We start from the raw sequence: 25,072 nt of genomic DNA on the forward strand, positions 1-25,072 counted from the left end.
TCTGTTATACTGTAGCAGCACTGTGTTACCTCTGTTATACTGTAGCAACATTCTGTTGTACTGTAGCAGCGCACTATCATATACTGTAGCAGCAATGTGTTATCTCTGTTATAGTGTAGCAGCGCTGTGTCACCTCTGTTACACTGTAGGAACATTCTGTTATACTGTAGCAGCGCACTATCATACACTGTAGCAGCAATGTGTTATCTCTGTTATACTGTAGCAGCACTGTGTTACCTCTGTTATACTGTAGCAGCACTGTGTTACCTCTGTTATATTGTAGCAGCACTGTGTTACCTCTGTTATACTGTTGCAGCACACTATCATATACTGTAGCAGCAATGTGTTATCTCTGTTATAGTGTAGCAGCACTGTGTTCCCTCTGTTATACTGTAGCAGCACACTATCATATACTGTAGCAGCAATGTGTTATCTCTGTTATACTGTAGCAACAATGTGTTACCTCTGTTATACTGTAGCAGCACTGTGCTGCTTCAGTTATACTGTAGCAGCACTGTGTTACCTCTGTTGTACTGTAGCAGCAATGTGTTATCTCTGTTATAGTGTAGCAGCGCTGTGTCACCTCTGTTATACTGTAGCAGCCTTGTGTTACCTCAGTTATACTGTAGCAGCACTGTGTTACCTCTGTTATACTGTAGCAGCACTGTGTTACCTCTGTTGTACTGTAGCAGCAATGTGTTATCTCTGTTATAGTGTAGCAGCGTTGTGTCACCTCTGTTATACTGTAGCAGCACTGTGTTACCTCAGTTATATTGTAGCAGCACTGTGTTACCTCTGTTATACTGTAGCAGCACTGTGTTTCATCTGTTATACTGTAGCAGCACTGTTACCTCTGTTATACTGTAGCAACATTCTGTTATACTGTAGCAGTGCACTATCATATACTGTAGCAGCAATGTGTTATCTCTGTTATAGTGTAGCAGCAATGTGTTACCTCTGTTATACTGTAGCAACATTCTGTTATACTGTAGCAGCGCACTATCATACACTGTAGCAGCAATGTGTTATCTCTGTTATAATGTAGCAGCACTGTGTTACCTCTGTTATACTGTAGCAGCACTGTGTTATCTCTGTTATAATGTAGCAGCACTGTGTTACCTCTGTTATACTGTAGCAGCACTGTGTTACCTCTGTTATACTGTAGCAGCACTATGTTACCTCTGTTATACTGTATCAGCACTGTGTTACCTATGTTATACTGTAGCAGCACTGTGTTACTTCAGTTACACTGTAGCAGCACTGTTACCTTTGTTGTACTGTAGCAGCACTGTGTTACCTGTTATACTGTAGCAGCAATGTGTTATCTCTGTTATAATGTAGCAGCACTGTGTCACCTCTGTTATACTGTAGCAGCACTGTGTTACCTCTGTTGTACTGTAGCAGCAATGTGTTATCTCTGTTATAGTGTAGCAGCGCTGTGTCACCTCTGTTATACTGTAGCAACATTCTGTTATACTGTAGCAGCGCACTATCATACACTGTAGCAGCAATGTGTTATCTCTGTTATAATGTAGCAGCACTGTGTTACCTCTGTTATACTGTAGCAGCACTGTGTTACCTCTGTTATACTGTAGCAGCACTGTGTTACCTCTGTTATACTGTAGCAGCACTGTGTTACCTCTGTTATACTGTAGCTGCACTGTGTTACTTCAGTTACACTGTAGCAGCACTGTTACCTTTGTTGTACTGTAGCAGCACTGTGTTACCTGTTATACTGTAGCAGCAATGTCTTATCGCTGTTATACTGTAGCAACATTCTGTTATACTGTAGCAGTGCACTATCATACACTGTAGCAGCAATGTGTTATCTCTGTTATAATGTAGCAGCACTGTGTTACCTCTGTTATACTGTAGCAGCACTGTGTTACCTCTGTTATACTGTAGCAGCACTGTGTTACCTCTGTTATACTGTAGCAGCACTGTGTTACCTCTGTTATACTGTAGCAGCACTGTGTTTCCTCTGTTATACTGTAGCAGCACTGAGTTACCTCTGTTATACTGTAGCAGCACTGTGTTACCTCTGTTATACTGTAGCAGCACTGTGTTACCTCTGTTATACTGTAGCAGCACTGTGTTATCTCTGTTATACTGTAGCAACACTGTGTTACCTCTGTTATACTGTAGCAGCACTGTGTTACTTCAGTTACACTGTAGCAGCACTGTTACCTTTGTTGTACTGTAGCAGCACTGTGTTACCTGTTATACTGTAGCAGCAATGTGTTATCTCTGCTATAATGTAGCAGCACTGTGTCACCTCTGTTATACTGTAGCAGCACTGTGTTACCTCTGTTGTACTGTAGCAGCAATGTGTTATCTCTGTTATAGTGTAGCAGCGTTGTGTCACCTCTGTTATACTGTAGCAGCACTGTGTTACCTCAGTTATACTGTAGCAGCACTGTGTTACCTCTGTTATAGTGTAGCAGCACTGTTACCTCTGTTATACTGTAGCAGCGCACTATCATATACTGTAGCAGCAATGTGTTATCTCTGTTATAGTGTAGCAGCGCTGTGTCACCTCTGTTATACTGTAGCAACATTCTGTTATACTGTAGCAGCGCACTATCATACACTGTAGCAGCAATGTGTTATCTCTGTTATAATGTAGCAGCACTGTGTTACCTCTGTTATACTGTAGCAGCACTGTGTTACCTCTGTTATACTGTAGCAGCACTGTGTTACCTCTGTTATACTGTAGCAGCACTGTGTTACCTCTGTTATACTGTAGCAGCACTGTGTTACTTCAGTTACACTGTAGCAGCACTGTTACCTTTGTTGTACTGTAGCAGCACTGTGTTACCTGTTATACTGTAGCAGCAATGTGTTATCTCTGTTATAATGTAGCAGCACTGTGTCACCTCTGTTATACTGTAGCAGCACTGTGTTACCTCTGTTGTACTGTAGCAGCAATGTGTTATCTCTGTTATAGTGTAGCAGCGTTGTGTCACCTCTGTTATACTGTAGCAGCACTGTGTTACCTCAGTTATACTGTAGCAGCACTGTGTTACCTCTGTTATACTGTAGCAGCACTGTTACCTCTGTTATACTGTAGCAACATTCTGTTATACTGTAGCAGCGCACTATCATATACTGTAGCAGCAATGTGTTATCTCTGTTATAATGTAGCAGCACTGTGTTACCTCTGTTATACTGTAGCAGCACTGTGTTACCTCTGTTATACTGTAGCAGCACTGTGTTACCTCTGTTATACTGTAGCAGCACTGTGTTACCTCTGTTATACTGTAGCAGCACTGTGTTTCCTCTGTTATACTGTAGCAGCACTGAGTTACCTCTGTTATACTGTAGCAGCACTGTGTTACCTCTGTTATACTGTAGCAGCACTGTGTTACCTCTGTTATACTGTAGCAGCACTGTGTTATCTCTGTTATACTGTAGCAGCACTGTGTTACCTCTGTTATACTGTAGCAGCACCGTGTTACTTCAGTTACACTGTAGCAGCACTGTTACCTTTGTTGTACTGTAGCAGCACTGTGTTACCTGTTATACTGTAGCAGCAATGTGTTATCTCTGCTATAATGTAGCAGCACTGTGTCACCTCTGTTATACTGTAGCAGCACTGTGTTACCTCTGTTGTACTGTAGCAGCACTGTGTTACCTCTGTTATAGTGTAGCAGCACTGTTACCTCTGTTATACTGTAGCAGCGCACTATCATATACTGTAGCAGCAATGTGTTATCTCTGTTATAGTGTAGCAGCGCTGTGTCACCTCTGTTATACTGTAGCAACATTCTGTTATACTGTAGCAGCGCACTATCATACACTGTAGCAGCAATGTGTTATCTCTGTTATAATGTAGCAGCACTGTGTTACCTCTGTTATACTGTAGCAGCACTGTGTTACCTCTGTTATACTGTAGCAGCACTGTGTTACCTCTGTTATACTGTAGCAGCACTGTGTTACCTCTGTTATACTGTAGCAGCACTGTGTTACCTCTGTTATACTGTAGCAGCACTGTGTTACTTCAGTTACACTGTAGCAGCACTGTTACCTTTGTTGTACTGTAGCAGCACTGTGTTACCTGTTATACTGTAGCAGCAATGTGTTATCTCTGTTATAATGTAGCAGCACTGTGTCACCTCTGTTATACTGTAGCAGCACTGTGTTACCTCTGTTGTACTGTAGCAGCAATGTGTTATCTCTGTTATAGTGTAGCAGCGTTGTGTCACCTCTGTTATACTGTAGCAGCACTGTGTTACCTCTGTTATACTGTAGCAGCACTGTTACCTCTGTTATACTGTAGCAACATTCTGTTATACTGTAGCAGCGCACTATCATATACTGTAGCAGCAATGTGTTATCTCTGTTATAATGTAGCAGCACTGTGTTACCTCTGTTATACTGTAGCAGCACTGTGTTATCTCTGTTATAATGTAGCAGCACTGTGTTACCTCTGTTATACTGTAGCAGCACTGTGTTACCTCTGTTATACTGTATCAGCACTGTGTTACCTCTGTTGTACTGTAGCAGCACTGTGTTACCTCTGTTATACTGTAGCAGCATTGTGTTACACTGTTATACTGTAGCAACACTGTAGCAGCGCTTTATCATATACTGTAGCAACATTGTGTTATCTCTGTTATACTGTAGCAGTACTGTGTTACCTCTGTTATACTGTAGCAGCACTGTGTTACCTGAGCCCTAGTGCAGTGCTACCCTCCATGCGCAGGGAGTCAGTGCAGAGTCTGGCCATGCAGAACGGCGCTGTCCAGCGCGGAGAGCTGCTGAAACGCTCAGGTGAACGGATAGCGGCGCTACATGCCAGAGGAAACTACAAGTCCCGTCATCCTGCATGCTCTGTGGCTGGTGGGTGTCAGTGTGGAAGACCCCCTTGTTGGCGCTCTCTTGCGGTGTACGTGAGACTAGGCATGCTGAGGGTAGCACAGCCCAGCAGCCTCTTCTCCTTGTACGTTGTGCCTCCCGTAGCAGCTCTGCACTGACTCCTGGCCACACAGGCTGCACGAAGCATCAGAGAGCAGGCGGCGAGCTGCAGCCACACGCTGATCACAGCTGCTCTCCGCATCCTGCAGGGCCTTCACTAGGGGACCACTAGGCGCTTCTCAAGTGTGACTTGTCCTTCCAGTACCTGTGGCTGATCTGTGCGAGCAGCACCCCTGCCTGTCATCCCTCCCAACCCCCCTGTCCTCAGCAGCCAGCCAGGGCGGTCAGTGCAGTGTCCTGGGCAGCGAGCTCAGAAGATGTGCCCTGGCCTCTGAGCTGGAAGAGCGATGATTCCCGAGCAGTCCAACCATGTCGTGTCCACCATCGAGAACCTGCCGGCGGAGAGCATCTCCAGCAGCCCCGGCCCTCTGCAGAGGATCCGCAAAGTGTTTAACAGGTGAGAAGCAGCCTGCTATGGGCACAACTGTGACAACTACTGGCAAAGTGCAAACTGTGTACCCTCTGCCTGCTCACTGATCCCAGGAAAAGAGCTGCTCAGTATTTCATTTACCTACAGAACCAATGCAAGTGGTTTAGGGAGAAACATTGACATCTTGCTGCTTTATGCAGATCAGGTAGTCGAGGCTCTGAGAAGGGTTCTCAAGGGAATTAGCCTAATCCCTCTACTTCTTGTTGGTGATCTGATTGTAGTATTTTTGTAGAACAATATTAGTGGGGATGTGCAGCAAGGAGCAAAAATTCTCCTACCATGAAAAATCACTAATCAAACAGAAGCTGTATTGGCACACTGAAGCCATTAACTGTACATTAGTATTTTGCAGGTGGTTGATTAAACTGAGCTCAGCAACTAGTGGTTTTCATTTGTTACCCCCCTTTCCTCTTCCTGGGTTATGCTAGATTTATATGCTAGGAGATATTCTGCTCAACACCAAAGAAGTGCACTTGCATCAGTTCTTATCTGTTATGTTTGTGAGGTGTGCATTGCTATATAAGCCCTTATTCCTTTAAACCTGTTGTAAACAGTGTCAGCTTTCAGAAATTATCTCCCTATGCTAAAGGCTCTCTAAAGCAATGAAAGTTGGAATTTGTTGGAATATGGATGTTTTCAAGAGTGCATAGTGTTGATTTTTTGGATACCTGGTTAAATAGCACCTATTGATATTATAATCATATCTGCATGATATCACTCACATGTTATAGTCATTGTGTTAGTGCAAGCAGTACAAATCATCAGTAGTACAGATGTCTATTGCTGCCACCTAGCAATGCAGTATGTGCCCTTGCCAGCCACCTGACACCTGTGGGAGAGGGTGAGCAATTTCATGTGCTCTCTGTTATTCTATTCATAGTAACAACAGATCAATAGGTGCTCAGGTTTACCCAGTCTGATTACATACTGCAATGAAAAATGGCTTTCTTCCAGTCAAGCTTCTATTAGTCTCCTGTTGTTGAAGGAAATGTGTTGCCTTTGGGGTTGGAAACAAATGTTCTTATATTTGTTGAAACGATTCAAAGAAGAAGCAAAAGTAGCCTCCGTCTAATTGTAAAATCATCAGTGTCTTTAAGCGTGTGCTTTGAAATATGTGAATAGATACAACACTCAGCAGTGGTTGTAATCATTTTAAAATGCTGATGTAATTGAAGTTTGTACACAGTCATTACACTCCAGATGTATTTGCAGTCATTGTGCAAATTCTTTCTTTGTCATGAATCTACTGAACATGATTTATCTTGCCAATATGCATTTGTTGCAAGTTTGCAGCTATTTATTTTATTGCAGTAGAACACATTACACAACCAAAGCAGATGTCTGACTGATGATTTTAATACATGGCAGATCTGTAAGTAAAGGCAGTGTTCAAAAAACATTTCACTGTCACTAGTGGTAGAATGATTAAGAAGAACTGCTTATTGGTAGAACTTAATTTTGCAGTCTGATGATTTGAATTTTCCTATAATGATTGGTCTGTGGAATAGGTAGGTTATGATGTAATCTCAAGGATGTGTGCTTGCAGATTATCTACAGTGCACATTTTCACAGTGGAAGCTGTTATTTTTCAAGATGAAAGTGGTGAATGGAAAATCCTGGTGTTTGTTCTTGCGAAATGCAAAATGCAGTGTTCATTTGGGCTGCTGTATAAAGACTAGTGCAAAGAAATCTGGAGCAAAAGCGGTGCAGTGGTCCACTGTAACCAATCCAGTGCTGCTATTTAAAGGACAACTGACTTGAGAGAGGTGTGGAGGCTACCATATTTTAACCTTAAAACAATGCATATTGCCTGGCTGTCCTGCTGATCATCTGCCTCTAATACTTGTAGCCATAGACCCTGAACAAGCATGCAACAGATCAGATGTTTCTGACATTATTGTCAGATCTGACAAGGTTAACTGCATGTATGTTTTGGGTGGTATTCGGACACTACTGCTGCCAAACAGATCAGCAGAGCTGCCAGGCAACTGGTATTGTTTAAAAGGAAATAAATATGGCAGCCACCATATCCCTTTCAGGCCAGTTGTCCTTTAAATGAAGCAGGATCCTCAGTACTCTAGTCAGCTGCCAGATTTTGCTTTAGATTCCTGGGAAGTGCTTGATTCATGAGCCCAAGCAGAATCTGGAGTAAACTTTTTTTATGACCAGTAGCCTAATTTACATGGTGGTGCACAGCAGTGTCTATCCTCCCTTAGATCTGCAGTTTTATTACTGTAGCAACATTATGTTATTATCTGCATAATTTTCTCTAAGTTTTTATTCCAGTGCTTAATTTTTTACCTCATGAGAAAACTGAATATATTATTGGACTATATTTATATTTTTTCTTGAGTGTATACAGGTGTGATTGGGACATTCAATGGCAATATCTACAGCAGCCAGAAATTATGAGAAGGCTTTCAGATAGATAAACTCTCTGGGGAACAATGGGGTTGATTTACCATTGTTTTTCTCATGATGAGATAAACATGTGTATATACCGTCTTGAGCCTACATAAAACTAGGCTGTGTTATTTTTTTTTCCATTTTCTCCCTGTAATGGTTACAATTTCAGGGCTCTGAATGACAGTTTCTCTCCAGGCAGACTTCAGTTGGGCTGCACCTCACTGATAACTAATAACAGTCTATACAACTCTTCAATTTCACAAAGACAAAGCTGTGTTAAGGCTATAGACAAAGAAATGTCAATAGTTAAAAATGGGGGTTGTAAACATCTAAAACTATTATCATTCAGTTGAGACAATAAAAACTTCAAACTTATGTTTTTTGTTTGTTTGTTTTTTAGCTCATACATTGTTGGACTGGGAGGGGGAAAAGCTGAGGAAATCCACCTGCTGGCCTGCAGCTAGTCTTCACTGTGAGCAGCAACACTGGATTACTGCTGCTTGGCCAGCAAGTGGATTTCCTCATCTTTACCACCTCCCAGTCCTACATTGAGGTCATAAACAAAAAATAAAAATGCTAGACTCAAGTCAAGTAGGAGTACACATACAGTTGTTTATCTCCTCAGCATATTTTCAGTTCAGGTTTGCTTTTAGCACTCAGCAAGCAAAAATGAACTAATAATAAGGTGAAAAAGTGACTAGGTTAATAAGGAACAATATATTGTAAAGTTATTTTATGTATAAGGTGAAAATATGTAAGGGAAGATAACTGGTTTTGTAAAATCAATCCTATTGTGAGCTAAACCACTGGGTGAAAATGAATTACTATGCCATCAGCTAGAGGCATTTCCATGACTAACCCAACACAGGCCATTTATCATTGCACCTCATCCAGCATAACTGTACTGCTTGGAAACAGTATGGGATAAAAGCATTGACATAAATGCAGCCCCTATGTGTACTATGACTAATTATATCTCAGTCTGCATATCTCAGCCCAATTCATTTGGTGTTTATAAGTCTATGAGTTTGGAAATGGAGGCATGTTTTCCTTGGCTCTACTGGTTGTCTTTGAATTGTTAGTTAAATGTATATCAATATCTGTACCTGGATCATAATTAGTGAAACCCACTTAGCGTTTTGCTTCTTTTGTCATGTTGTGAACACTTCAGAAATGGCAGTTTTACTGAACAATTAACATCTTTTATTGGTTGCAGTGAAAAAAAATGGATTATTTTGCCTTTAATCATGCATTGAAGCGCTATTAACCTGCATAATTTTAATACATATTTATCAAGTCTTGGCTCCGCATATGGCAAATTGACAGCTTCAGTCTTGATGAAAACTAAAAAGCACCAGTTCTGAGCAGCAAAGTGTCCTTATTAGACCCAGCTCACAATAGCAGTAAGAAAAGGTCCATTCGCAGATTTTGGTGCTGCAGCAATTTTCCCGGACAGCAGAGCCCAGCAGAACGGAAACAGAGGCTGAAGCACTGCATGGGAGGCAATGAGAAACAGATCCTTTAATCACATTGGAAATGTGGACAGTTCTAGCCAGTAAAATCTACTTTGGTGATGGAGGTTTGGGGGGATATGGAGAAATGGAACTGAACCGACGGAATGGAAATAAAATGGAAACGGATCAGTTTGAATGGAAATCAGATTTGTTTTCACGGATTGGTTTCCCAGAAAGTGCCAGTGTGAACCAGCCCTAATATATACCATGCGCTATATGTATTCAATTAATTAACTTTTGATCCAGCACTTGGTCATAATCCATGAAAATTCAACATTTTGTACAATTTCCAATTTTGTAAAACTTATACAATGATGATTCATAGAATTCATAACTTGTAAAAGTATACATAATACAGCCACATGCAAACAAATATATACAGTATATATATATATATATATATATATATATATATATATATATATATATATATATATATATATATATATATATATATATATATATATATATACATACAGTGGGTTGCAAAAGTATTCGGCCCCTTTGAAGTTTTCCACATTTTGTCACATTACTGCCACAACCATGCATCAACTTTGTTGGAATTCCACGTGAAAGACCAACACAAAGTGGTGTACATGTGAGAAGTGGATCGAAAATCATACGTCATTCCAAACATTTTTTACAAATAAATGACTGCAAAGTGGGGTGTGCGTAATTATTCGGCCCCCTGAGTCAAAACTTTGTAGAACCACCTTTTGCTGCAATTACAGCTGCCAGTCTTTTAGGGTATGTCTCTACCAGCTTTGCACATCTAGAGACTGAAATCCTTGCCCATTTTTCATTGCAAAACAGCTCCAGCTCAGTCAGATTAGATGGACAGCGTTTGTGAACAGCAGTTTTCAGATCTTGCCACAGATTCTTGATTGGATTTAGATCTGGACTTTGACTGGGCCATTCTAACACATAGATATGTTTTGTTTTAAACCATTCCATTGTTGCCCTGGCTTTATGTTTAGGGTCATTGTCCTGCTGGAAGGTGAACCTCCGCCCCAGTCTTAAGTCTTTTGCAGTCTCCAAGAGGTTTTCGTCCAAGTTTGCCCTGTATTTGGCTCCATCCATCTTCCCATCAACTCTGACCAGCTTCCCTGTCCCTGCTGAAGAGATGCACCCCCCGAGCATGATGCTGCCACCACCATATTTGACAGTGGGGATGGTGTGTTCAGAGTGATGTGCAGTGTTAGATTTCCGCCACACATAGCGTTTTGCATTTTGGCCAAAAAGTTCCATTTTGGTCTCATCTGACCAGAGCACCTTCTTCCACATGGTTGCTGTGTCCCCCACATGGCCTGTGGCAAACTGCAAACGGGACTTCTTATGCTTTCTGTTAACAATGCCTTTCTTCTTGCCACTCTTCCATAAAGGCCAACTTTGTACAGTGCATGACTAATAGTTGTCCTATGTACAGAGTCTCCCACCTGAGCTGTAGATCTCTGCAGCTCGTCCAGAGTCACCATGGGCCTCTTGACTGCATTTCTGATCAGCGCTCTCCTTGTTCGGCCTGTGAGTTTAGATGGATGGCCTTCTCTTGGTAGGTTTACAGTTATGCCATACTCCTTCCATTTCTGAATGATCGCTTGAACAGTGCCCCGTGGAATGTTCAAGGCTTTGGAAATCTTTTTGTAGCCTAAGCCTGCTTTAAATTTCTCAATAACTTGATCCCTGACCTGTCATGTGTGTTCTTTGGACTTCACGGTGTTGTTGCTCCCAATATTCTCTTAGACAACCTCTGAGGCCCTCACAGAGCAGCTGTATTTGTACTGACATTAGATTACACACAGGTGCACTCTATTTAGTCATTAGCACTCATCAGGCAATGTCTATAGGCAACTGACTGTACTCAGATCAAAGGGGGCCGAATAATTATGCACACACCACTTTGCAGTTATTTATTTGTAAAAAATGTTTGGAATCATGTATGATTTTCGTTCCACTTCTCACGTGTACACCACTTTGTATTGGTCTTTCATGTGGAATTCCAATAAAATTGATTCATGTTTGTGGCAGTAATATGACAAAATGTTGAAAACTTTAAGGGGGCCGAATACTTTTGCAACCCACTGTATATATATATATATAGGGCCCCATTTCTTCTTAATCCATATCGGCTTCCATTCACCAATCAGCTGACAAAGCCAGAAAAATGATAAATTGCATTGACACCCGCTCTCTCCCACTGACCATAGCTCTGTTGTCATATGGACCTCCATTGTATGCATTTCCGACTGTTCGAGGTGGCTACCTCCAGGTCTTTGTGACATCACTTTGTAAAGGACTTACCTAGCTGGTGTTCCACTGATGTGGCCCGTTCTTCCAAGAGCCAGCTCAAACAGTCAACCTCCTCCTCTGGCCAGCTCAGTATCTCCAGTGTCTCGTCAAGTGTGTGCACCTGCACTAACAGGCGTCGTGCCCTTCTTATTTCATCCAGTGGCACTGTTAGCTTTGTGGTACAGCTTAAAGCACATCTGAACTGAGAGGAAAATGGAGGCTGACTTATTTATTTCCTCATAAACAACCATCTTGTGCTTGGTTTTAACACACCGTACTTGTTTCTACACGTAAATTGAATATATTCTGAAAATGTGACTTGTGTGTTTAAAATTGGGCATATATGTAATTAATTAGTAAAATACATCTAAAACCCAGTGATGTTACATGTTATACTTCCATCAACATCTATAAACAGAGAATTAGTGGCTATTACACCCGCTTTGACATGTAATGAGTAGAATGGGGGGAGGAGGGGGAGATTAGAGGGAGTGCAACTCCCCAGAATGGCTTTTAGACATAGAGGCCCATATGCAATTCACTTTTTCTCCTGAGTTTTATCCTAGGTAAAAAAAAATGTCTCTTTAAAATCATTTTCAGAAATGTATTATTAAAAAAGTACCAAAATTAGTAGAAAATGTACTATCAAAATAATTTTATGTATTTTCTTGCTTGCTGGGGGTTTCAAAGGCATTATATTGACAAGGTGCAAAAATATCAACTTGGAGAAAACTAAGGAGAAAAAGTGAATTGTATATGGCCCCAAGTATTTACTGGGATACTGCTGTCTTTCTTACTGCCTGGGACCGCTGTGTGGTGTATATATATATATCAGGGTACTGCTGTCCTTTATGACAGCCTGAGATGGCATACTTATGGGCAGCTTTATAAGACAATTGCAGCCTACTGTATTGAAAGGACTGGTTGGAAGACCCAGGTTTTTTAGATGTGAGGCGGTTTAGGAATTGTAGGCAATGTATCATAAAAAATAACTTGCACAGAATGTACTATTTCTGTTTGTTCCCCATGGTGGGGCTTCATAGTGCTCTCCATTGCTGTGTTGTGCACAGCACTGTCTACAAGTGCATAGAAGTACAGTTCTTGGATCACTTGAGTACAATACTGAGAAGCACTGCAGTTTAGATTGAATATGACTCCACTTCAGGGTAAAGCGCGGCAAGCTCAGGCCTCTTCTTCGCTAAGCTTGGATACAGCTATCTTTTTCAAACATTTTATGAATTCCTTCCAGGCAATAATAGGGGTTTTGTTGGGGTTTCTGAAAGACAGTCTTTAGTACTGTAAAGGGAACATAGGCTAGCAGTGATTAACGAACTGTCCAGGCTGAATGTGCTTTTTCTTTGTAGCTGTGAAACAGGAAACACAAGCAGTATTGGACTTAAAGGGTTTTAACAAATGGACCTCAGCTGTACACTGACATGGTGACATGTGTCCTCAGAATTTCCTGCTGCCTCTCCCAGATGCATGAATGAAATCACTTAAATGATTTAGATGAACTTAGATGTCTAGACAGGCTTTTGACTGAAAATGCATTATTACTAAATGGAAAGCCAATTCTGGCATTTCATGCTCATATGCTGCTTTTAATATCTAACCAAAAATTCACCCACTTTTAGGACATCTTTTGGCTTATTCAACCAAACAGAGCAAAGAGTGAAACGCTAATTGCAAACAGCAAGACCTCTAACGAGTTAATTCTGCCTCGGTCACATTGGATTATGATTGGTTACTCTCGGCTACTCTGGGTAAAGGTTAACAACTACAATATTTTCACCAAACGCTTCCAATTCAGTTTTTGCGATCGAATTGTATAGAAAATTTGCAGTTTATGAAGGCCATCGATAAGGAACAATTTTTTGGTTGATTGCTAAATAGGATAAAATCGATCCAAAAGTTGGATTTTATGATCGAATTTGAAGAAAGAATCGTTCAGTAAATGTGAACAATCAATAATTGCCTTCCGATTAGTTGCGATCGTTCAAATCGCAACGAAAGATCTCATTTAGTAAAAAAAACTGTACCGTTAACCCCCCCTGGTGGTTTATGAAAATCCGCCAGGGGGCAGCAAAGCCGTTTTTTTTTATTTTTTGTTTTGTTTTTCTGCTCAGCGGCATCCCCCCAGCCCCTCCGTTCAAAGAACAGGATCTCCTGGAGGGCTTCCCCGGTCACCATGGCGACGGGCGGGATGACGTCAAAGGGGACTCCGATCCACCCCACAGCTCTTCCTGGCACTGATTGGCCAGGCAGCGCACGGGGTCTGTGGGGGGGGCAGCTGCGGCGTTACGGATATCGGCGGATCAGCGGGTAGCGGCGGCGATCGGATTGCACACGCAGCTAGCAAAGTGCTAGCTGCGTGTAGCAAAAATAAATTATGCAAATCGGCCCAGCGGTGCCTTCCGGCGGCATAGCTCGGGCTTACCGCCAGGAAGGTTAATGGGCACCTTTACTGCACTCTGCTGTGACTAAAATAAAGTTGGATAAAGTCAACCATGCACTATATGACATTTTCAATAGATTCAATATTAGAATTAATTAAAACATTAAATCTCCTACTTACTTAATGCAGGTTAGGGAGCTATCCCAGCCAAATGGAGTAGGAAAGAACTTTCCTCTCTAAGGGCTGGTGCACACCAAAACCCGCTAGCAGATCCGCAAAACGCTAGCAGATTTTTAAACGCTTTTTTTTATTTTTATGAGGCGTTTTGCTAGCGTTTTGCGGATTGCTGCTGCGGTTTTCAGTATAGTAGATTTCATATATTGTTACAGTAAAGCTGTTACTGAACAGCTTCTGTAACAAAAACGCCTGCAAAACCGCTCTGAAGTGCCGTTTTTCAGAGCGGTTTGCGTTTTTCCTATACTTAACATTGAGGCAGAAACGCATCCGCAATCCAAAAAATGCCTCACCCAGGCATTTTTCGTTTCTGCAAAACGCCTGCCGCTCTGGTGTGCACCACCCCATTGAGATACATTGGCCAAGCAGATCCGCAACCGCAAGCGGATCTGAAAACGCCCAAAAAGCCGCTCGGTGTGCACCAGCCCTTAAGGCTCATTCACACTATGCGAGCTGCAGTCAGTTTTGACGCATTGCACATAGTGTGAACATAAAGGTTTATAGACTTTAATTTTAACATCCATAGTACAGCAGTTGAGTAGTGCATTTTAACATGAGGGGAGTGATTAAATCACACTATGCATGCGCAGTGCATCTACGTCACTTCCCCTGGAACAACAAGAAAGTGGTTTGACAGTGCAGTAAAATGTGTTGAAATGCATGGAAACGCACAATGAAATGCATAAAAACACAGACAAGATGCATGCGTTTTTACATGCGTTTTAATGCATTTCAAACACATTTACTAGTGTGAATGGCCCCCTAAGGAATGGTATAAGGCTTTTATTGACAATGTTTATAAGCCTTGTTGTTGCATTATTGCAGTTTTTCCAATAAATGTGCGTAAAAACTCACTTGTATGTTTATAATACATTAGAGAATTGCAATTATTTGTTCTGTCAGCATTGCCTTGAAAAAAATATTTAAAACAAATTTAATCTTATGAAAATATATTAAAAATAAAGGACCACTCAATCAATGTTCAATCATTTTATTGATTGAACATTGACTGGTAATGACCAACCTGTATCTATTCCAGTGGGCATGAGTGCAGGAAGCTGCGGTAAGGTAAGGTAAGGTCCATGGCATCACAGCTTTTTACTGCCTCGAACAGAATGAAGCTAGTGGTGGTGGAGGTCCTATCAGTATTACACCAGATACTCGCTGACATTTGTTTATTACTGAGAGATGCCTGCTGGTATAAATCATTTATTTGCATTTTTTCAGTCACAATGGACATTAAAATAACATTTTTCCCCAATGTGGAAATATCGTAGGTTTTGAGTCTGAGTTAAAGGGAACTTGAAGTGAGAGGAATATGAAGGCTGCCCTTTTCATTCTCTAATAAACAATGCTAGACTTCTGTGTGGAACCTCTGCTTCTAATACTTTGTCACTGACCCAGAATGAACATGCAGATCAGATGCATTGATTCTGGTATGACTTTGATGCCTGCATGATCGCTGCAGGTGTGTGACTCAAAACAGCTAAAGCTAAGATGTTACCCCTTTGTGCCGTTAAATATCCTGTTTTAAAAAATGAGGTGACATGATCTGAAGCAGTTCACCTATAGGTATTAATACCAAGCTCTGAAGGTGGAGGTCTTGTTTAACGATCACCCTCTTCAGACTGCAAAAGGATGCAGAGTGCAGGGATAAGGGCATGTAACTGTCTGACAACATCGTAGCCTGTAACTCTGGAAGTCTATCCTGTAGAGAAAAGCTGATAGATGGGCTATTAATCAGGCAGATACGCAAAAAGCTATTTATTAGGCATCAGCTAGTTATAGCACACTTAAACTAAAGATAAGCAGCAGGACAGAGGGGGAGGCTGGCTAAACTGAGGAGCCACTGAGGTTATGGGGGCAATGAAGAACACCCAGGTATGGACACCTCTTATATTTATATGTAGTTCAGGTGTGCTTTAAGCAGCTTATACCGAGATAAAAGAAAGGGCTTCTACTATTGAGTGCTACATAGGACTAGGGAAAAATGTGAGTTGGATTTCAGACATTGATATTCTTCTGTTTCCACAAGAGCAACCAAAAATTTCTGAGCATTTTTAAGTGGGCTTTGTGGATGCACAAAGATGGGGTCCCTACATCTCTTTACAGGGGTCCAAAATTGGTAAAATCCCCCATAGGATTTCATTGCCTCCCTATTTCACTTTCCAAAATCTCACATCTTTTCAAAGGGCAATGGCTCCCCCCTTAGGGGGATCATGACTGGTGAGTTTTGCCACTGCTGAGCCATTGCCCTTTGAAATGGTGTGAGATTTTGGAACGGTAAATAGGAGGCCCAATGAAAGCCTATGGGGGATTTTACCAATTTTGGACCCCTGTAACTCTGGTTTGCAGAGATGTAGGGACCCCATCTTTGGAATCCAAGTCTAACAATATGTCTTCTACCTGCATGAGACATTTCGTGAGATTCAGACTTTGCTAACGGCCATTGCTGCGATTTATGTACGTCACCATCACTACCATTGAAATAGCCCAAATAAACAGGTTTTTGTGACCCTAGGCTATGACCTCTTTGGCCTAGGGGCCCGAAACTCACCAGTCATGTTCCCCCTAAGGGTCCCTACAATGCTAGAAAATTTGCCACTGCTGAGTAATTGCCCTTTGAAAAGATGTGAGATTTTGGAACTGTAAATAGGAGGCCCAATGAAAGCCTATGGGGGATTTTACCAAATTTGGAGCCCTGTAACTCTGGTTTGCAGAGATGTAGGGAACCCATCTTTGGAGCCCAAGTCTAACAATATGTCTTCTACCTGCATGAGACATTTCGTGAGATTCAGACGTTGCTAACGGCCATTGCTGCGATTTATGTACGTCAGACTCGCCACCATTGAAATTGCCCAAATAAACAGGTTTTGTGACCCTAGGCTATGACCTCTTCGGCCTAGGACTGCATTGAACGCGACCCACGCATTGTGCGCATTCTGGACAACACCAATTACTGGGTTTATACCCTTCTGGATCCACGGTACAAACACAATGTTCCAAAACTGCTTGAAGAAAGAGCCAGACAGGTCAAAATGGAAGAATACCAGCAGGCCCTTGTGGAGACTTTAGAGAGGAGATTGACATCCTCCCCCTCCTCTAGCCAGTTGTACGCCGACAGACTGACTTCCGCAAACCCAGGACGACCAGGAGGGCAGCAAACAACACAAGCCGCAGCTAGTGCCCAAAAGGGAATGGTATCGGCAGTGTCCTTGGAGTGGGAAAATTTTCTGACACCCATGCAGCAGCACACAGAACAGCAAGCGTGCAGATCCACCTCCAACACCGATCGCCTGGAGAAGATGGTCAAGGACTACATGTCAGATGGCGTAGCTGTGTTGAACAATCCATCTGCACCCTTCAACTATTGGGTATCGAAGCTAGACACCTGGCACAAACTGGCAATGTACGCAATAGAGGTGCTGGCTTGCCCGGCAGCCAGCGTTATGTCGGAACGCTGTTTCAGTGCTGCCGGAGGCATCGTCACAGATCGGCGGCGTATCCGCCTCTCCACAGAAAATGCAGACCGTCTGACTCAAATTAAAATGAATCAATCCTGGATTGGAAACGACTACGCAACACTCCCGGACCCCAACCAAGTAACATGAACAATGAACATCTGTGATGGGTTAGCGTTTCCGGTCCCTGTTTATTGAACCTCTCATCTGTATTACATTTATGACTGCATGGCGACAAAATGCAAATTGCTATCCGCACGCTTCTTGTCCTCATGCAAGGCCTGGGTTGTTGTGTCTCAAAGCGTGGCCTTCTCCTCCTGCGCCACCCTCCTCCTGTTCCATCACGTGTGCTGCTGCTGGGTTAGCGTTACCGGTCCCTTTTCCTGGAACCTCTTATATGTATTACATTTATGACTGCATGCCGACAAAAAGCATGTTACCTGTGCAAAGAAAACAGACATTTCCCGCATTTAAAAGACAGTTTTCCCTTTGAAACTTTAAAATCGATTTTCTCAAAAACTATAAGCTCTTTTTGCTAATTTTTTTTTTCCTCTTGTACCCACTCCCAAGGTGCACATACCCTGTAAATTTGGGGTATGTAGCATGTAAGGAGGCTTTACAAAGCACAAAAGTTCGGGTCCCCATTGACTTCCATTATGCTCGGAGTTCGGGTCGAACACCCGAACATCGCGGCCATGTTCGGCCTGCTCGGCCCGAACCCGAACATCTAGATGTTCGCCCAACACTAGCGGAGACACAGGAAGCTGCCGAGTTGATACATTTCTCCGTGTTCCGCTCTACTGCAGCTGCCTGGGAGGTCTGTGTCTCCATTAACTTTACATTGTTATCGCCACATCCGAGGGAGCGGTATTTCCCGTCCTCATACCGCTTGCGGTAATCTTTATGAATTACCATTTTGTTACATTTTTGACGAAAATCCCCGCACAAGGCGGTGATTTATCGCTCTGCTCGGCATGCGGAAATGCTTTATGAATGATAGCCTATGTGTCTGTAAAGCTAGTGATTTTTCTGCTCTACGTGGTCTCCATCATTCCCTAGAACAAAGCTGTACAGACAGCAGACTGAATGCAGCAACACACAGCTTACCATTTCTGAAATGTTATGCAGAAATGATCAGGAGATTCAGCCACTACCAGTAGTCCCTCCTTCTCCATGGAAATGTATCTTCTACTGACACTGGATTGATAACAAAACACTCCTCTGTGACTAGGCAATGCAAAACAATTTTTCAGGATGGCTTTGAGCAGATTCTCTCGTTGTGTACAGCTGTTTCACCATTCACGAAAAGGACTTCGATTCATAAAGGGCTGTTCGATAAAAAAAAAAAAAAAAGGTTGTTAAAATACAGCATTTGATATTTTAGACTTTTTTGGCAATTCATAAAGATTTTCACAGGTGCGGTAGAGGTTCGGTAATTTACCGAAAAACATGACTTCAATTCACAAAGACCTATTTGTTAAAAGTAGAACAGCTGGAGTACGTCTCTGTTTTTTTACATGCTATTCTGCTACTTCGGTGCAGTTACCGCATTACAATAGTAAATGGTTATAAATGCCATCCCTTTAGATGTATTCTTTCTTAATCTGTCCATTAGTCTTTATTAACATTTTATTTAATGGCCAGAGTTTAGATGAACTTTCAAGAAACATAAGACAGGTCATGCTTAGATGATTTTCCCACTTGCTCCTCCGCATCTTCAAACAGGAACCTAAAGGTCTAAATGTTTAAAGGGCTGCAGGGAAAACCTCTTTTGTCCCACTCTCTTCTCCCTGCCTGGGGGGTAGAGAAACTCATCCCTCCCAAGAATTATATAGGAGTCTATTAGGGAGACTTGTAGGAGAGGGAGGCTGTTCCTATTGGCTCTCTGCTTCTGTCAGTCATGGGCTATCACACACAGAAGATAGTTTCTGACACATCAGGGTTGGAGGTAACCACTGAACATGTTATTTGGCTTTACCGCATGTTCTAATCTTTATGAATTGACATTTACTGACATGTGTTAAGGTATTTACTGCTCACGTCTGTAATTTACCTCACTGGTCGGTAATTTCTGCTTGCTATGTGGTAACAGCCTTTGTGAATTAACATTTTCCTAAGTGCGCTGTAAAATCAGCTGTTTTCTGCCTTACCTCATGTGGTAATGCTTTATGGATTCACTTTTTCTCCTTAGTTTTCTACAAGTTGATATTTTTACTCCTTGTAAAATGCTTTTTAAGCCAACAGGAAGCAAGGAAATACACTAAATACTTTTAAAAGTACTTTTTGATTTTTTTTTTTCATTTGCAAAGTGCTGAAAAGTTATTTTAAACAGGAGATTAAAAATTATCTCATAGGAGAAAACTTAGGTGAAAAGGTGAATTGCACAGGGGCCAAGGTGTGATAATATCTCCTGGCCCATATGCAATTATTTTTTTTCTCCTGAGTTATCGCCTAGAAGATACTTTTCATATTCTTTTTAAAATAACTTTTCAGCATTTTACAATTGAAAAATTACCCAAAGGTAGGGTAAAAGGTACGATCAAAATAATTTTTAGTATTTTATTTTTATGACAAGGTTCCATATGTAGTTCACTTTTCCTCCAGAGTTTTCTCCTAGGAGATAATTTTTCATTTTCTCTAACTTTTCAAGATTTTGCAATTGAAAAGTTCTATTAAGTAGTTGAAAAAGTACTATCAAAATGAATTTGAGTAATTTCTTGCTTGCTGAGGGGTTAAATGTCCTTTTATTGACAAATTGTGAAAATATCACGTAGGAGAAAACTAAGGAGAAAAGGAGAATTGCATATGGGCCCCTGTGAAAAATCTCAGGAGAAAAGCTATTTGAATCAGGGCCAGAATGAGACAGGCCTGGGTAATGTGCCGAGCTTCTTATAGAAGATCCTTATGGCCAAAAGCAATTTACTGGGCAGGATTTTGCTAGCCCTTTGCTGCTCATTTTCCCTACTGAGAAGAAGCCACTGCAAGAGGTCACCTGTCCCTGTTTTCTCCCTTTTTCAGTAGAAATGAAAAGTAGATCTTTTATGAGTAAAAAGATTCTTAGATGCTGCCATCTGTACTCCATAATGTGTATATAGCTTGACAAGCTGTAATTTGTTAGAGAGAAAGGAGTACTTTTTAAAGGTTATATATGGTCAGTGGACATAAACAGCTGTGTCTGTCTACCCTGACTGTTTCCTACTGATCTAATTTGATAAAATAAGGAGCTTTCAGTACACAATATGCTGTCTGGTAGCAGTGGCTCATGGTCCGCGTGTTCGCTGTTAGCTGTACTGATTCATTCAATAAATATGAGTACTGTGGAAACGGTATGATTATTTTCTCTGGAAAGTGCTTATAAATATTCAGCATTCTTCAATTTGCTTTTCAATTATCTCAAAATCATTTCATAACACTCTGTAAACCCATTACCCACAAATAGGAAAACAGTAGGACTTTCTGTACTTAATGAAATGAAATCATCACATAGCAGCAGTCTTGAACAAAATTGCAAGTTTTCTCCTAACAGCTTTTTTTGTAGACTTTTTGCTGCACTTACTGCATTAGGATTTATTATTAACAAAGAGAAAATCATGCTATCAAAAAATATTTAAAGCAACATATACCCATGTCTATACCACTGCGTTACCACTGAGATTTATGAGATAGTGGGGATAACAGGTGTACTAATGGTTTAATTTGCCTTCTTAAAACAGAAGGTACTTGCGATAATTCAGCTTTAAGTGAGCAGCTGTAGTTTCCCATGATGCATCACTACCGAATATGCAAATTAGCTCTTTTTGTCCCTGAAGTCAGGCTCACATCCAGAACCAGAATCGCTGATGTGTATCAAGCCTATATCTTGTAAATTTTACAGAGCCACAACAACCCAACATGCATACAGCATGTTCAGACTTTTAGTACTCATCAGTGCATGGCAGGGATTAGTATGCTTCTATGGGATAGGGCTTGAACCAATACAACAGAATACTCAAGTAGCTCAAGGTGACCCAGAACCACTAGGGAAGTATAAGAGACCCCAAAACCCTCCTACTAATAAGCAATGCTCAGCATAATCAATGTACATGACTCTAGTCTAAGCATTTGGACATGAAGTTAGGATACTTCCTTTGTGGGAACCCAGATAGCAATAAAAACCTTGTACACATAATCCAGTCAGTCCCACTCTGTTAAAATGTGATTGTATTACTTTAGGTGTCAAAGGTGTTCATGACTTGCCTGTTCTGTTAACACCTGTCAGCACAGAAGTGTGACACAACTGTTACACCCACAGCACCAATGATAGATGAGTAAGCAGGCAGGTGTAGTTTAGCCGTGCGTGAGGATCCGCTGGGCTGCCTGCGCAGGCAGGCAGCCTTTTGACCACTGTTCAGGTCTGCATTCTGCAGGTCTTTGGAAGAGAGACCTTTTGTCAGTTGTGCAGCTTGCTGCTGAGGAATTTGCATACGTTTGTCATGCAGATTTCATAGCCACATCCCTTGTGGGCTTGCTCTATAAAGAGCTATGTTTCCCACAGTAAGTGGCTGGTCATAAGAGTCAGTTCCTGTGTAACACTCGCCTGGAGTGTCAGCCTTGCTCTTTGTTGAAGATTAGTCTAGAGTAATTCCTGGAACTGCACTAGGCAGTTCAACTAGTGCAGTTAGGATTGCATATCTGTTTTGTTTGTCTGTTGCGATTGTCCTGTCCCAGCGGTGGTCGACAGGAAATCGTTCTGTGTGTCTGGGTGCTAACCGGAACAGCTGTTGTTACTGGTAGCCCCTTCTGATCTGTCTGCCTGGATCGCACTCGCCTTGCGCTAGTGCTGTGGATCCTATCTCTCGTTTATTCCTGCTTTCGTGTATCTGTCTTGTCTGCTACGAACGTTTGCTGGAGGCTCGGTGAGGTAACCGTTAAGCAAGCGCTCGCATCCTCTGTTTCATGTTTGTCTGTCCGTGGTTAGTTAGGCGTGCTTGTCTCTGTTGTGCTTATCACGCGGGGACCGCGCATAAACGTGTGCACTGTTGTGAATGAGTGCGGTGTTCGCGTTTAGCTAGCGTTTGTTATTTTCCTTATCTCCTCATTGTATTATTTGCTGTGCCTTTGCTACTCTCGTGCTCTGCCTTGCTGTAGCCTTGTGTCACCTCTGGCAATCGCCTCTCCCGCGATTGCATTCCTACTTCATATCTGCTGTTGTGTATGCACCGTCGTGGGTTGGCGACTAGTTTGGTGCACACACATACAATCTGTCTCTTTGCTCAATCTCTCTCAGGGCTATCTTGCCCTGAGTTTCTTCCCTTCGTGCAATTCCTGTCTGGCGTGTGTGGCAGGGCAGAGGAGCTGTTCCTCTGCACTCCACAGCTCCCCCTGTCGACAGGAATTTCCCTCTACAGGACCATTGCACCTTTTGCTGGGTTCCCGCAAATTACACGCTTGTGGAGGATTTCCGCAGTGTCAGCGCACGTCTTGTGCGCTGATCACGGAGAGAATTCCACAATCGTTACAGTATGACCAGCCCAACCAAAATTCCCAGTGTAGAGGGAATTTGCGATTTGTACGATTTGGTCAAATATGGGTCCTGTGTCTTTAAGAGGTTTAAGACACTGGACAGAGATGAGTTTTTTCCTGCAGTGCAAAATGCCGATCAGATTAGCTTATGCAACATTTCTGTGTCATTACCATATGTTAATGAGTTGGTGCTTGCAGGCCAATCTGCTGATTTGGCTTGTCAGCCAAAAGATTCGTTGCCCATAGCAACCACAACTAAAGAGGTTATTTCTGTCAAGTCTGAAATGTGCAAAACCATTCAGTATGATGATGATGTTTACCATGATGTTGCTCTGTCTCCGGGTTTTTTGCCTCAATCCAAAGCTTATGTGGATCCTACTATAGGTAGGATCGCACACTATATTAAAGCAGTTAAAAAATCTGTTCTAGTTCCTCAACTCCACCCATATGGAGATTATCTGGATACTGGCCTGTTTGAACCTCCATTTGCCTCATGGGACATTGGGGCCTTGATGGAGGAATTTGATTTTGATTGGAAAGCCTTTTGTGATTTTTACATCGCAAAAAGCGAAGATGTCTTGAATGATTGTCTCGGTTCTATGTACCTTTTGATTGATTCTGATGAATGTGACGAGGGTGATGTGGATCTGATGATTTATGTATGGCAGACGATTTTGGATGAGTTGCGCACACACACCAACCAATTGATTCCAATAAAGAGACATCGTTGTCAGATGATTGTTCCTGCCTTTCTGGGGTAAAGCATGTGAGTCGTGACAGTGTGCGATCTGAAGTGAGTGGGTGTGCCACTGTGGTTGATTCCTGTGCGAATCCTGGAGGATTCTCTCCTGACTGCGTGCGGTTTGAATCTGTGCGATCTGATGCCTGTTTCTCTGATGTTCCTGCAGATTGTGATCAGCATGAATGTGCCAGTTTTCTCAAGGATGTGTGGGACCCCTTGTTATTTAGAGACAGATCTTTAAGATCTTCCATCTGTGATCCTGCTATGGGGAAAATTCCTAAATTATGCAGCATCAAAAGTAAAATTAATATGTCTAATAAACTTTTTCCTGATGTTGTCGCTATTTCTACTGCAGTTGCGTCTTTGTCTCACCCTGTTCACACCTGTAAGGGCCTGTTGCCTGGTGACAGTTGCTCCAGTGTTTCTATCCTGAACGCCTTACAGTCTGCCCCGCAGATCGCGGAGGTTTGCGCTATAGAAGCGTCAGTTTCACAACCTAAAGAGATTTTTGATTCGCAAGTTTTGTGTTCTGACTCCTCGGATTTGACATTGTTAGCCGAATCTAAGAGTGAGACAGCGCTTCGGTTTTGCGAATCTGACTCTGAAGCATCTTTGCTGGGTCCAGAGAAAGTTTCTCTGAGCCTGCCCTGTACCATGAATAACAATATGATGTCTAATCACACTGACATTTGTGAGTCCCTTTCTTGTTCTGAGGAAAATGCTGATTCTGCACCCTTTACTCTGGATGAGTTAATATGGCCTTGTTTAGAGTCTCCTGCAGTGTCCCTAGAGGCTTGTCTAGGTATTGCTACTATACTCACCTGTTTTTCTGCAGTTTTGGAGTTGCAAGCTAGTTTGACTGTTACGCAGAATTCTGGGTGCAGTGAGATTAAAGTTAGGGAGTCAGTGTGTGTTCCAGTAAATATTCCTGTACATTCCGCTCATGATGATGAAATTCAGTCTCAGTTGTTGGTGGAACCTTCACTGGGACATATGCCCTGTCCACAAAATAAAGTTCCAGTTTTGCCCTGTAACATGGATAGTTCAGAATCCTTCTTAGAAAACTTGAAAAATGGTGTTCCTGAGGTCTTGCCTGATGTCCTGGAGACCTCCGAGTTCCTTCCA

General features: G+C 42.0%; 1 protein-coding gene across 1 annotated transcript in view; it reads left to right on the plus strand.

The window, feature by feature from the left end:
- The first annotated feature begins 4,862 nt into the window (after positions 1–4,862).
- The window catches only part of SLC35F1 (solute carrier family 35 member F1), a 450,499-nt gene continuing 430,289 nt past the window's right edge, over positions 4,863–25,072 (plus strand). Inside the window, exon 1 of the mRNA XM_068231363.1 lies at positions 4,863–5,374. Within this exon, the coding sequence (XP_068087464.1) occupies positions 5,265–5,374 (110 nt within the window). The 5' untranslated portion in view covers positions 4,863–5,264. The remainder of the gene's footprint in view (positions 5,375–25,072) is intronic.

Source organism: Hyperolius riggenbachi, chromosome 4 (genome assembly GCF_040937935.1).
Source record: "Hyperolius riggenbachi isolate aHypRig1 chromosome 4, aHypRig1.pri, whole genome shotgun sequence".
NCBI lineage: Eukaryota > Metazoa > Chordata > Amphibia > Anura > Hyperoliidae > Hyperolius > Hyperolius riggenbachi.